The 14,518-nt window shown below is 54.5% G+C and overlaps 1 protein-coding gene across 1 annotated transcript in view; it reads right to left on the bottom strand.

Annotated features, from left to right (window-relative positions):
- Nucleotides 1–14,518, bottom strand: part of POLR1A (RNA polymerase I subunit A) — a 75,714-nt gene that overhangs the window by 9,386 nt on the left and 51,810 nt on the right. Inside the window, exons 17-27 of the mRNA XM_022556064.2 lie at nt 13,838–13,920; nt 13,575–13,733; nt 11,641–11,739; nt 10,479–10,631; nt 9,113–9,195; nt 7,124–7,289; nt 6,061–6,282; nt 4,932–5,146; nt 3,681–3,848; nt 2,671–2,806; nt 2,010–2,167 (exon numbers count right to left, since the gene is read on the bottom strand). Of these exons, the coding sequence (XP_022411772.2) occupies nt 2,010–2,167; nt 2,671–2,806; nt 3,681–3,848; nt 4,932–5,146; nt 6,061–6,282; nt 7,124–7,289; nt 9,113–9,195; nt 10,479–10,631; nt 11,641–11,739; nt 13,575–13,733; nt 13,838–13,920 (1,642 nt within the window). The remainder of the gene's footprint in view (nt 1–2,009; nt 2,168–2,670; nt 2,807–3,680; nt 3,849–4,931; nt 5,147–6,060; nt 6,283–7,123; nt 7,290–9,112; nt 9,196–10,478; nt 10,632–11,640; nt 11,740–13,574; nt 13,734–13,837; nt 13,921–14,518) is intronic.

Genomic DNA, 14,518 nt, shown 5'->3' with positions numbered 1-14,518 from the left:
CTCTGGCCCCCCTGCCCAAGTCACAGGGCAGCTCCACCAGGCGCGACTGCACATGGCTTTGTTCATCACAGCCTTTCAAGTGCACGAGCCAAATACAAAGAAGGAGCTGACCAAGTCTGTCACCACTGGGAAGAAGCTGGGGCTCTTCCTTACCAAGAAGAACTTTTAAAAAAGTGATGAATTTTCAATTCCCCAAGGCAACGTAAAGAGAAAGAACTCTGAGCACAGCCTGGGGCACGCCTCATGTGACCTACCTGCTTGGCAGGCCCACACCTGAGATGCAGACAAATGGGGCAGAGCGCAGACTCCGCCTGCTCCTGGTAATTCTCAGGAGGCCACGTGACCCGAATTCCGATTTCTCAGGGAAGGGCCGCCTGGCCGGCACAGACAGCGGCACGCCTGGGAGTGGTGTTCCTCCCGGTTAATTAATGAGCTGGCAGCTGGGGCACAGACAGGTCTCCTGCGCCGTGACCCAGCACCCCGAGAGCACTGGGCCTGCCTGATAAGACGAGCCTCCTCCACCCAGGCAAAGAGCGACATAGGTGCTTCCGAGGCCCAGCAAGCTCCCCCGTCCAAAGGGCTGAGTTCACATCCAAGCTCATCTACCACAACACCCGCCATCCTACATGCCACCTGCTTCGGGGGCCAGGCTGCAGCCAGTCCACATCTTCAGGTGAGGGCAGAACAGGGCCCATGGCAGGACAGTCACTCCCTCCCAGCCACACTGCCCTGGGGCCTAGCCTGTGAGTGGGCATCACTCAGTAAATATTTGTGGGATGACTGAGTGCACGGACATCCTGCCTCGACTCTGCCTTCAGTTCTCTACTTCCAAGCAGCTCCGGAAAACCTGAGGGCTGTTCTAGACTCAAGACAGTGGTTAGTGGTTAGTGGTCCGTGGCCAAATCCTGCTGACATATGGGATCTATTTCAGCCTTACCAGCCTTTTTTTTTTTTTTAATTAATTAATTTAGTTAGTTAGTTAGTTTTTTGGCTGTGCTGCGTGGCATGTGGGATCTTAGTTCCCTGACCAGGGATCGAACCTGTGCCCCCTGCATTGGAAGCGCAGAGTCTTAACCACTGGACCACCAGGAAGTCCCCTCACCAGGCTTTTAAAAAGATATGAATTAGTTGCCAATGCTTACAAATTAGAGAAGATTTATCTATAAAAAGTAAAAGCAAGCCAACAGCCAAAGAAAGAAAAAGGAGAGGCGGTTTTCTTCTTATTTTTCTGCATCAGAAGGTCTGGCCACCCTGGCCCACATCCCTGCCCGCTTGAGGCCGGTGACGCGCTCTCCAGACGGACGGGGACCCCCAACCTGCCTCACCGGCCTTCTCACCTGCCGGCCCCGCAGCCATCTGAGTCTGCGCACCGTGATCCAGGGTCAGGTGGCCAGCCAGAAGTGCTTCGCTGGCTCTTCCTGGCTCCCCCAGCCCCAATACGACCACCATCCTACTCCTGCTCACTCAGCACTGTGGCCCGTGCTTTCCAATGGCCAACAGTGACTTGAACTGGAGAGAAAATGGATGTTCCTTCTCCCCACCAGAAGGGAACCAGAATTTCTCTACGAAGCTGAAGGTAACCCCAGTTATAGACCTGTGTTCAAGAGCAGCATGCCGTCAGCACACTGCTCCTTCTTAGCAGAATATAAATGTATCAGAAACCGCATCATGACAGAAATTAACACCACGTGCTGGTCTGGCATCACAGCAGCACCACTGCGACGGGGCTCTGCTCTCTTTACGGTACATGAACTCCTCCATCTTAAAGCCTACAAAACCTGAGTACACGAGACTCAGGGGCCAGAGAGAAAAACAGGGGGCAGAGACGGGAATGCGGTTAATGCAGTCATACCCACAAGCCACATGAGGCTGCAGGACCTGTTCCTTTTCTAAACACCTCCTTTGAAGGAATCATTTGCGCAAAAGCACCCGGTCTCTGGGAGTCCTGTGGCCAGAAGCCCTCAAGGTCCATGACAAAGTCAAGCAATAAGCACGGCCTGAGTCCTGACCTTGTTTCCATGAAATGCAGGATGTCCCCGGGTCTCAGGCACTTTTCCTGCTGGTAGTACGCGTGTGGCAGAAACTGAAACCGCAGCTCGTACACCCGGAACTTGTTCTGTTTCTCCCCCATAGAGAAGGACTCCTGGACATCAATTTTCTCCAACACCTAGAACCAGATTGACAGACAGAAACCAATTTGCCCAAAGCCTGGGACTGAGCATTACAAGTGGGTTATGGGAAAACTGAGAGTTTGCAGGGAGGGGGGCTGGGACCACAGGCCAAAATCCCAAAGAAACTCCAACAAGCTCTGCTGGTGTAGATCCCTCGGGGGGTGGGGAGAGAGACCCCCCCCAACCCTGTAGGCACACCTCCAGAGAACGGCCTGAGGCTGGAGGGGGCAGGCTCCAGCGGGGCTGGTAAGCTGACCCAGAAAGTGTCCCGATTCTTAAGGCACGAAGAATGCTGCAGACCAGTGATTACCTTTAAGGCTTCCTGATCCATCCCTGCTTAGCACCTGGCAGAGAAAGCCTCCCTCTCACTGGGTGGAGTCTGAGCCAGGGTCTGAACAGCTGGCAAAGGCTGTTCTGCCCGGATGGGAGAAGAGTTGGGAGGACGGATGGGAGGATGCAGGAAAACGCCTGCAGCCCTGGGTCCCAGGGAGACAATTACCTCCCCGAGGCACACCCTGGTGAGCTGCTTCTTCAGGCTTTTCACTTTCTTCAGCGCTTTCTTGGTGTTGAACACGGGCACGCTCATCGTGGGCGTCTTGATGTTGGCGCTGGCCACCATGAGAATCTCCCTCAACCTGTCACAGAACAAGGGCACATCTGACCGTAAGAGGTACCCGGATTCTTTACTCTTGCGAGGCCTTTCTCATAAAGATGTCACAGTTCTTTGAGGATCTGCGAGACCACAGGATCTCGTGGGGGAGATATGCTGATCAGGGAGTCCCAGCTCTGGCCCTGCGTGTGACAGCAAGGGACTCTTCTGTCAGCTTTCTCCACTGGAGCACGAGCTCCTCAAGGACAGGGCTGTGTCTTCTTCCTGTTTCCTATCACCTGTGTCTCGCATTACAGTGTGGGTGCTTACTGAACGAATAAGAGATGCAGGGAAGGGAAGCAGCGTCTGCAGCGCTCCCACTGGGCACAGGGACCATGGCTAGACCTCGGCCATGGCTCAGTCAGCCTGCACAGCCCGGCTGCACGGTGCACCCCGCCCTCCTGCCTCCCACAGGAAGCTGGGGAGCCTGAGTCACTCTGCTAAAAAGTAGCCGGGCCAGGCAGGCGAGCCTGATCTCTTTTCTTTCCTCTCACCCAGCGGCCACCATCCTGCAAGGTGCGTACTTTTACCTGAAGGGCCAGGGCCCCTTTGGGTCATGTTCTAGGTGAGTGGTGCCCCCGAAGTTGGGCAACCAGACGGCCTGACCCCGGGAGTATGTAGTTTCACAAGCATCTCAGGTAACTTGGATACAGGAGTTGGTGGAGAGATAAATGGAGATGCTAAGACGCCTGGGCATGGATCCAACCACAGAAGCCCATTGGGCTCTGGAAATTCCAACCCTGATCCCTGCTTTGATGACACACTCTCTCTCTCTCTCTCTCTCTCTCTCTAATGAAATGACTTCCTCCCCAGGAGTGGGCTAGGGCAGACCCAGCCCCTGCACCCTCGCAGTCCCCCACCTGGGAATGCCCAGGGTGACATTCATCTCGCCTCTGCCGGCAAAGTGGAAGGTGTTCAGGGTCATCTGTGTGGAGGGCTCCCCGATGCTCTGTGCGGCCAACAGGCCCACGGCCTCTCCCGGGTCACACAGCGAGCGCTGCCACTTCAGCTGCAGAAGAGTCCTCAACCTGGAGATGGGGCAGGGGACAGCAGGAGTCAGGGGCGCAGACACTACCTGCCTGTCAGGAGCTGTCAATGCCACCCGCAAGCAGGGTACATGGACCTGTTACCTCTCCCTCTTTCTGGGCTTGTTTCTTCCTAAACAAATGGTCCTTCTAAGCCTTAAATTCCGGCCAGTGACCCTGAAATGTCCGAAATGACACAGCACAGAGCCCAGCTGGGTAGCTGAAGCTCTAGATGTCCATGCTCGGACTGTTCACGCTCACCCTGAGAATGTCACGGAACTAGTGAGCTCACTATTCGCGTTTCCCTTTGTTAATTCTTTTTTTGCCCAGTAGTTGTGACGGCTTGGAGAGGGCTTAAACCTCCCTCTGTACAAACTAGGAAGAGGTTCACTGAGCAATTATGGGGATATGGCGGGGGGGGGGGAGGCGGGAAGGGGGTGCTTACTTTCTTAATTAGTGCAAATGGCTACAGGCTACATCGGAAATGTGCGCACTCCACAATTTTGTAATTCACTAACCCTTCTTCCTACGAATGCCGGCCCTTTTAGAACAGCCAAGGAACACTGTATTACCCCGGAACATAGGACAAGGAAGTGGCTCAACAAACAGCGACTAAACGGGACATTACCTCTGAACACAGAGGAAGGTAATAGAACTACGTTTCTATGCAAGTTCTTTTCAAAAGTCAGACTTTCTGTTGACCTGATGTGCCTTCTCTCCCTACTACTTCAAACCAGTGAAGGGTTGGCAGCTTCTGACCAGCTTCACAGGGTTGGCAGCTGCTGACCAGATTCCCTGATTCTCACATAACCGTGCCCACCACACCACACTCAAGAGAGGGGCCACCTGTGCAGGGCTCTGTCCCCAAAGAGCGCTCTTCTCCGTCGTGGCCCAGATGGGGGGCACACTCCTGCCTACCTGCTCTCATCCGTCCCACAGGCCTCAGGGCCTGCAAGGCGCCCTCTGTTTCACTTCCCTCCTCCTTGCTGGGGTCTTGAACCCAGGAGGCTGCCAGAGTGGGCGGGGAAGGGCCTGAGGAGCAGATTCTCCCTCTGTGTGTGCTGTGCAATAAATCAGTGTCATTACCGGTCCAGAGAGAGCTCCGATTTCTCGTAACTCCTCTCTGCTTGAGCTGCCCACTCGCGACTGTAGTCATCCACCTTCTTTTCAAATGTTTCTGACACTGATGCAAAGTAGATGTCTGGGCGCCAGACAGACAGACTGGGGTCAGGACAAGGAGACGCCTTCTTCTGGTATTTCCTCCGGCTCTGCTCATCTAACTCAGCCCACATCCTCAACATCTGAAACGAAGGACGGGCCTCAGCTGTGCTGGAGGGCACCAGGAATAGGCTTCTCTTCCTGGGATGCCCCGTAAGATAAGGCATATCAGAGGCACTGGCTTCAAATGAGAAAAGGGGAAAGAGACAGAAACCTGACGGCAACGAGAAGGCCATCTTGACATCTGAAACACGGAGAAACCGAATCCATCCCAGGGCGCACTGCTTTACCATGACTCTACAAGCGATTCGTCCTGGCCCTTCAAGCACAGGCAGGGTGACCACGTTAAGTTACTGTCCAAACTGAGTGTCTTGTAGCGTAAAATGGGGCACTATTAATAATACTACTGGGATGAGAGGCAAAGCCAGGGCTGTCTCAGGTCAACAAGGACACAGTCACCACAAGCCAGGTGACTGTACTGGATCCCTGTTTGTCCCCCACCCAGGCTTTCACACGCTCGATGCCCCAAAGCTGTCCCACAGCAACTGCTTCAAAGCGCTCCCCTGCCTCCTGGCTCCCAGCTGTGCTTGGCTGATGGGAGGTCCCAGAAGCAGAAGGGGATGTGGGAGGAGAGTGAGGCTGGGCATTCATCCCCCGCCCTCTCTAATGGATCTCGGAGCCCAGAACTCTTTACTGAGGGCTCCTGTCAGGTGGCCTCTGCCCACGGCCACCCTCTCCACTCCTGGTGACTGTTCATGCCTGTGGGGGGCAGGTGGGAACCCAACTTACCAGCCCTAGTTAGTTTCCTGGAACCCTGTCCACACCTCTGTAAAGATTCCCTTCCTTAAATCCCTATTTGAGTGCCATGTTTCCTGACCAGCACTGAATGAAGCCAGATTTCATGACTGTACCTTCCACCGGGAAAACAACTCCTTCCTCATCCCCTCAACCCCTGACTGATCGCCCACCCCCGTCCCCCACCGAACCCCAGCATTACCTGGTGAGTCTCAGGGCTGCGGCCGTTCTGGTTTGCGCCCTCGAGGTTCAAGGCTTTCACAGCTGCTTGAATTTTCTGGGAATAATTCAAGAAGGCGCCTTTTCTCAGCAGGGTGTTGGAATGCTTGCTTTGCCATTTTTTGATGGCTTTGAAGTGGCGGAGAGCTTTCTGGGGATCTGCTCTGGATAAAACTTCATGGAGGTGCTTCGATTTCATTATCACCTAAACAAACAGACCACACAGACAAAACCAAAGAGATGAGGGCGTAACACAAGGGCCACGTCACACAACTTCACAGGATGGAGGTGGCCCGTGTGGAGCCCTCACGATGCCCCTGGGGGGTCTGAGCGCCCACTGCTAACCAGGGCCCTCACCCTGTGCCAATCAGACTTGGGAGCTGGCAGTCTCAGGAGCTGAGGTCACGGGGGAGAGACCGTGACACTCAGAGTCCCTCCAGAACACAGCGCCAGCATGGAAAGGAGCCAACCCCGGAGTACAACCTTCAATTCGACCACCTGCTTCATGACCTTGGACAGGCCATCTCAGTTTCAGTTTCCCAATCTGTAAAACAGGGTGACTGCTGAGCTAACGGTGACGATCGCTCTTGGGGCAGTAAGGTGTGGCATGAAAACCGTGGGCTTGTGTGTCAGAGGGCCTGGGTGCAGACACAAGCCCTACCACTCACCAGCTCGTCACTGAAACCCTGACACTCAGCTACCTTGGCTGTAAAATGGGCAGAGGGCCACCTGCGTCCCCAGGCTGCAGGGAGGAGGAAAGGAGACAGCAGCCATGGTGCGCTCTAGTTTAGGGCCCGGCACAAGGCAAATGCCCCACATGGTGCAGTTTTTCTAGATGTATGCGTGCCTCTCTGCCATCTCACGGGATGAAGCACACAGAGGGAGGGGCTCTGACAAGGTCAGGCGTTCCAAGGCATCGCCTGGTGCTTTTGAACTCTTCCCACTCTAGTTTTCAGCGGCCACTCTGAGTGGCAAGGCTCAGGGCGGGAGGCCCACCACACGGCCCCCGCCCCACGACCCACAGGCGCGGGGGACCGGCACACTACCTCACAGTTGCTGGCGAGGAAGGGGAACTGCTTGGGCTGCAGGAACTGTGTCTTGGGGATGTCCAGGCCGTCCTCCCCATACAGGAACTGCACCACGCTGCCGTCGCTGTCGCGGACTGTCAGGTCGTACTGGACGACCAGCCCCTCCAGGTGCTTGATGATGCACCTGTACAGGGACCACTGGCTCAGCGCCCACCAGGCTCGCCACCTCCCAGGGCAGCCTCTGATGGAGCGGATGGAAGGCAGAAAAGGGGACTGCTGTCCTGCAGCCAGGCAAGCCCCCAGGACAGGCTGGCTCCCGTGCCCCAGGCTCTGAGCTACAGCACCTCGCGGCCAGGGGCTGCAGCCACGTGTCCTGAGGAGGTTGGCTGCCCCGCTCGACCCCGACTCCCAGCTCCAGCCCCAGCTGCTGGGACCACTGCCTGCTCCGTCACTCCCTGGCATGGCAGGGCTCCCCAGGGACCAGTGTCCTTAGACCCAGGAGGCAGGCAAAGCAGCGGGGCTGTCTCCCCATCCAATGCTTCTCTCACGCCATTAGTCCAGAGACTGTCAGGGACAAAGGGGACCTTAGGAACTAAATGCTGACGTGACAGCCCTAACCTGGTGCCTTTTTTCCTCAGTGCTCCCAGCGGTCAGCTGCCGCCCTCAAGCTGCCCGCCTCTGTTGCCCTGGTGCTGGCCTTAGCTTACTTCTCTGGCCACCCTGCCTTGGTTTCTCCTCCTGCCACCTTCAGAGGGGGTCTCCTAGGAGCCACTGGTCCCCCGAGCTCCAAGGACAGAGCTCGGCACTATCTTCTCGGCACCCAGCCCAGGGCCTGGCAAGGCTGGAGCTGAGCATCCAGGTCCCCTTTGCCGAAGATGCTGAGGTACCAGGCACCTCACAGGGCTGCAGCTCTCAGCACCAGCCACGGCCCCGGAGGATGCATCTCCAGGCCTCTCCCGAGCTTCAGGCCCCCTCCCTGGAACGTGTCCCCTTGCTTATCCTGCCGCTGCCCCCTCACGCCAGCCACAACTTTCTCTCTCCCCTCTGCAGCGTCTTGCTTTCTGTCCACCGTGCCACTGTGTTGCCACTCAGGCCTGACGCCTCCTGCCTCTTGTTCATTTCAGCCGGTTGCCCCACGTCTTCGCCGCGTCGGATTCTCCCTTTCCATCGCCACCCACAAGAGGCAGCCTTCCAACCTACGGCCCCTCCTGTCTGAAGGAAGGCACTCGCCCTTTCTGCCGTGACCCTCCACCGGCAGAGGGGTCCTGCGGACAGCTGTGCCCTTTGCCCCAGTGGCTACCGCTCTTCATGCCAGCCCGGATCCCCAACACCCTCCTCTTCCCTGCCCTGCATTCAGATGGCCCCCGACACAGATCCCCCACCCCCAGACTCACGTGATCACTCGATTCCTAGCTTTTTCTACACTCTACAGGTATCCTTGAATGATTTAAGAGGATGGAGGTGGGGCGTAACCCCTGCTCACAGGTGGATCTGGCCCTGTAATCCACGCCGGATGCAGGAACTCAGGGCGCACCAGTCCAGACCTGCTTGTTTAACCTCCTCTCTGGGAGGAAAGGGAACACGTAGCTCCTCTGACTGGCCTGTTCGGGCAGGTGGGAGGTTGAAGCTTAAAACTGAGACCGGCCTGGCTCCGAGTGCCGGACCCAAGGGGCCTGGAATCCTCTCTGGCCCAACCACAGAGCCCTCCTGGGGCGGGGGGGGGACCAGTTCATCACCACCCAGGACGTTTCCCCCAGGGAAAGGCACACACGCTGACTCACGGGCCCTTCCTATAAACCTCTGAGCTCACACTTTACCGATCCTCTAGGAGGGGAAGGATATCGGCTATTTTCTGTCTTGGGCCACCCATGGACATTTTTTTCTAGAAGTTTTTTCATCCAAAGGGATCTTAAGTGAATTGTCAATGAAAATGTGAAAAAAATGACAGAGGTGAATGGACCTGCGACGCTGATGCCACCTAAAGGTGGCAGAGCAGGTGCTCTTTACCTTTGGAGGTAGCCGGAGCGGCTGGTCTTCACAGCCGTGTCCACCAGACCCTCTCGCCCGGCCATGCAGTGGAAGAAGAACTCCTGTGGGAGAAGCGGGGACCCAGGTCCCAGGGGTGGCAGTGAGGACGGTGTGCTTCCTAAAGGGTGGCTCAAGCCAGTGCCCCTGGCAGCTCTGACGTCTCCCACGGCCCCAGGGACTCCTGCTCTCCCCTGGCGTTGCCTCTGTCTTATTCTGCCCGAGCGCAGAGAGACAAATAGAACAGAAGTGCCAGCTCCCATGCCCAGGAGTCCGTCCTCAGTGCCATGTCCCACACCCCACATGCACCCCATCTTCCACACAGAAATGGCACTGCCGCCTCATCATGCAGTGTTTTCCAAAATTCCACGAGAAATGGGTTTATAACAGTAAGCAGCAAACACGCACCTACACACACACACACACGAGCCGATAAAAGATAACACGACTCGAGCTAAAACTCTATGAAACGACCCCATCCCTCACTCTGATGCTTTACCACCCGACTCTGTTTCATTCCATGAAGTCAATCATTTCACGATGCACTAAGGGGTCGCAACCAGAGTTCAGAACTCTCTGGTCTACGACAGCTCTCCACCACCCTTCGCCAGGGGCCACGGATGACCACTGAAGAGTCCGTGTGGGACTGAGGGAGGAGCCCTGGGAGCAGCTGGTGGCCCTGACACAAAGGGTTGGTCCCGTTCACAACCTGGACTTAGCTGTCTGACCACAAGAGGCGTCCTTGCAGAGACGCACTAGACCAGGGAACAGAAGGTACTAACAGTCGAAAAGCCATTTCTGCCAAGTGTGAGGAGAAAACCTTTCTCTTAAGGGAGAGTTTTGTTGCTGACTGAGGAAAAACTAGACATTTGCTACCGCTGGTCAATTTTCCCAAGGTCAAGGAGGAGCCAGGGGAGGTTCTCGTAGGGAAGCTTTGTGAAATAAGTCTCTGTGATGCTCCTTTTGGCCACAGAGAGCACCCTGGTGAGGGGCCTCGCCGTCCCCAGCTGCCCTCAGATGCAGGGAAGAACCGGTGGAGAAAGGGCGCAGAGCAGGAAGAGGCAGAGCTGGGATTGGTCTTATTCATCTTCCCATCCACCAGCAATCCCTCCCGAGCACCCACGATGCGCTAGGCACCGTGCTGGGCTCTGGCATTATGATGGTAAACACGACATGGCTGCGTCCTCTTGGTCCTTGCAGGCCCCAGGGTCTAGTGGGTAAGCAGGGATAGCATGGCACTTATTACTTGGCTGTCTTTGCTTAAAGCTGCTGGTGAAGGTCACAGGCCTCTTACTGTTGAGCTTGAGAGATGAGGAGGACAGCCCAAAGGAAAAACCAAACTACATACAGGAGGCTTGATGCCGGTGAGGAATCTGCCAGTGACGAAGCCGCCAGCCCTGGGGGTGAACTCATACGGCTCGAAGCAGGGCAGTGACTTGCCAGATGCCATCAACGGGGGTCTCCGGCCTTCTAGTTCGATCTGGCCCAGCAGGCACGAGATCTGGGAGAAAGGAAACCCAAAGGCAACTGAAGACCCACATGCTCGTTAAATGATGCTCTGTCCCAGCAGGGGATGGGGGGGCCTGCTCTTCCAGAAAAACTGCATGGGATCCAAGTTCCTGAAGGCCAACCTAGATTGCTAAACGAGCCCAGAAGGCTGACCTTTCAGGAAGATAACTATGTCTTCCTTTCCATGACGGCAATTTTCGCATTTGGACTCAGTTGAAATGGACGGTGTTTGTAAAAGCAGCCATGTTTCAGAAGCATCACGTGTTATACTTGGACAGGACCCTCAGGTCCTCACAGGGAAACTGAGGCTATAGCAGAAAAAATAGTTTACTGTGATCTTTAACAGCCTCAGGTCAAAAGAGAATAAAACTGCCTATTAATGTTCTTGGGGGGAGAAGAGCAGCGGGTCTGGATTTTATTTAGTCGAAAGGGCTTCCCGATGGCCTCCAGCCTTTTAAGCCCATTCCTATTGCTCTCTACTCACCAGATAATGAGATGGTCCTTGAGACCCTCTCAAGGTCATCAAGATATTTTTTAAAAGTTGCTAAAATTTGTGAAAATGCTGTGATAGCACTGCAGTAATTGGTCCTCCATAATGAGCCAAAAATTAAAGGTTAAGAAACCTCTAGGACAATGCCTATAATGTAACACTAAATGAAAAAAGCAGACCGTGCAACATTTCAGGATCTCAGCTAAGATTATAAATACACACACACCGTGTTTATATATAATGTGACTATGTATAATCATACAGTATGTAAGTTTACAACAGGTATCTGTTTGGTACACATCAGTATCTGGATACTTGTGTCAGTATCTGTCTACAACACTTAACAGTGGTTAGCACCTGCACTGATTTCCACATACTTTTGTATTTTTCAGTACTTGCCCCATTTTGTACGGAATGTGGATCCTTTTAAAAATAGAAACAAATCTGAAAAGTGCCTCCTGCAACTACCCCACCCTTCTGCAAACCAGCCAGCACCCGCCGTGGCTCATACCTGCATGGTATTCACAGTTGAACCTTTGGCTCCAGACTGCACCATCATATGCAAATTGTTCTCTGGGAACGGTCTGTGCAGGCCGAAAGGCATGCATGCCTGCAGATGGAACACACGCACTGGTCATGACTCACCCTCTTGGGAATCCCAGGTTCAGAAGGTAAATCCAGGATGCAGGAGCCAACACAGACTATTTATCTAGAGAGAGGCGCCAGAGCTCACGCGAGGTAAGAAGTCTCATCCGGCAGCAACCCTTTGGCTAGAAGCCCTAGAGAGAAGTCTAAAGGATGGCCCAGTACAGCAGAAACTTACACAACATTTTAAATCAACTATACTCCAATAACAACTAAAAAAAAGAAAAAAAAAAAAAAAAAAGAGGATGGCCCAGGGTGCTGCGTTCTCTTGACACCTCTGCCAAGAAGCCGGAAAGGAGATGCAGAGGGGCCAGCATCTCCAGTTCATGATTCTGAAAAGCAGCTGGTAAAAAATAAAACCTAAGGTGGTGCCCTTGGGAACCTGTCCAGCAGAGCATAGCCTGGCCCTGGACAGTACCAATGATGACCAATGTCTGTGTCACATTCACGTTTCCCAACATGCTGCCCAAGTACCAAGCAGGAGGCTCACCTTGGCTCCTGGGCCAGCGGAAGCTGGCAAAGCCCCCAGGGGGACCAGGGAGATGCTGAGGTGGGGGGAGCTCTGAGTCTATCTAAGCTTCTGCCTAGGGTTGCAGAGACCCAGCCCCACACAGGAGAGGCAGAGTGGACGGGAAGAGATGGAGGAGCAAGAACTAATCCCAAGATGCTTCTGAGACAACGCCCCACCTGCAGCGTCCCTAGTCAGCCCTAGAAGCTGAGCCTGGTTTTCACACGGTACTGGAGGGCTCCTCTGAACCACGCCTCTCAAGGACGGAACTGTACCAACAAGGTCTGCATTCTTGGCAGCTGAGGGGATGCTGACAGCCAGTCAGAGGACTCTGCGAGCAAACACTGACTTCTGTTGGGCACTGGCCACGCCTCCCTCCCTCCTCCACAGGTGGGGCCTCAAGGCCCAGGAGGTAGGGTGAGGACCAGGTCAGCTCCTTCAAGCCGCAGGATTGGGAGCCCCAGCTCTGGGCTGAGAAGGCGAGAGAACGGGGTCTGCCATCCTGGCTTGTGCGGGGACATCCCTCTCCTTTCTCAGCTGCGCAGGAAGGGGCTCTGGAGGACTGGCAGGGCGCTCACCTAACCCAGGGCACTGTGCAGATTAGCTCCTGAATCCTCCCTGCAAGCCCACGAGGCAGGTGCTCTTCCCATCCCCATCCCCCTGGGGGAGGACACCTGGCTCAGACCGCTCACATCACACAAGGCCCGAGATCTCACAGCAAGTCTGCGGCAGAGCCAGGATTCGAACCCAGGCCTTCACCCCTGGGTCCCCCATACAAGCAGCACTGGTGGTTTTGATCCTTCATTCTGCCCCTCCACCTTGCAGTGGCCCCTGGGAAAGATTTCCTTCCATCCCCTTTAATGCAGTTACCCCAAAATACAAACATTTAAAATGAAAAATAGTGGGGAATTCCCTGGTGGTCCAGTAGTTAGGACTCGGTGTTTTCACTGCCAAGGACCTGGGTTCAATCCCTGGTCGGGGAACTAAGATCCTACAAGCTGTGCATGGTCAAAAAAAAAAAAAAAAAAAAAAAAAAAGGAAAAAAGAAAAATAGAGCAATGCCTTCTTTCTCAGCATTCATCAAAGACCTTTCCAGACCCCAACGGGGTGAGGGAATGAAGCCCTTGGCTTTTCAAAACGATCAATTCTACTCGCCCCACCTCACGTCTCACCTAGTCAGCTATTAAATAGCCAAATTGCTCCAAAGAGCCCAGGGTGAGAATCAAAATGTAATTTTTTAAAAAACCAGCATTCAAAATGGTGGTGGTAAGTGCACACACTGCTGGACTAACCTTGTTAATTTCATTGCTGTAATGATTCACTTCCTCCTTGAACTTCAGATCAATCATGTTAAAATCCCTCTGGTCTTTGCCCAGATGGGCATCCTGCCACTTCCCTCGGACCTCATCACACGATGCCACTTCTGGAAGGTTTAACGCAGCCCTGACAGCCTAGAATGAGAAAAGGAAAACGTCGAAGGCTGCAGCCAAGTGAGGAGGGTGTGGAGCCCAGCCAACCCTCTGCAGCAGGCAGTAGCCACCCAGGCCCTCCTCACCCGAGGCCCACAGTGGGTGGACTCTTCAATGATCCTGTGTCTTCTGACATCTGCCTTCGGCTTGACCAAAATGTCTTCCACGCCTGTGAAGTGAAATAGACAAGCCTGGATGCGACCGGGCCTGACTTCTCACCAGGCTGTGAACTTGGTGAGGTCAGGGCACGGAGCATGGTGCCACGCATGCAGGGAGCACTTGGACAATGATGGTGACATTCATATCACCATTAAGAGACTGCTACCATCCCTTACGGGCTTACCATTTTACAAATGACAAAACTTAAGGCTCGAACTTGAGCCCAGAGTTCCAGTAGCAGAGAGTAAATCCAAGCCCACGTCCCAAACTTGTGCTCTTAGCCACCAGCTATACTCCCTCCATTCAATAAAAACATGTTGGATGCATGGGCTAGAGGTGAAGATGACGTTTCGGGTGAAAAACTGAGTTTGAGGGAAGAAGAGAGGGAGGGAGAGGACATCCTAGTTTTGACTCCCAGGAGTCACACTGCGTAGGGCCCAGCCTATATGGTTGTGAGAACGCGTGTGCAGGCACACACACAGACATGCTCGAGCCTGGGGGACAGGGACCACCACCGCAGGGTCCCCGTCACTGCACTGGAAGGAGGAAAGCCTGGGTCACTTCAGTTAAGCCTGTCCTTCTGGCTTCAAAGGGCTGAGGAATTCCTC

This window comes from Delphinapterus leucas, chromosome 13 (assembly GCF_059928025.1).
Source record: "Delphinapterus leucas isolate spDelLeu-1000000601 "Yukka" chromosome 13, BTC_Dleu_Yukka2, whole genome shotgun sequence".
Lineage (NCBI taxonomy): Eukaryota > Metazoa > Chordata > Mammalia > Artiodactyla > Monodontidae > Delphinapterus > Delphinapterus leucas.
The sequence above is the reverse complement of the archived record's forward strand: the minus strand, read 5'-3'. Positions and strand labels throughout refer to the sequence as shown.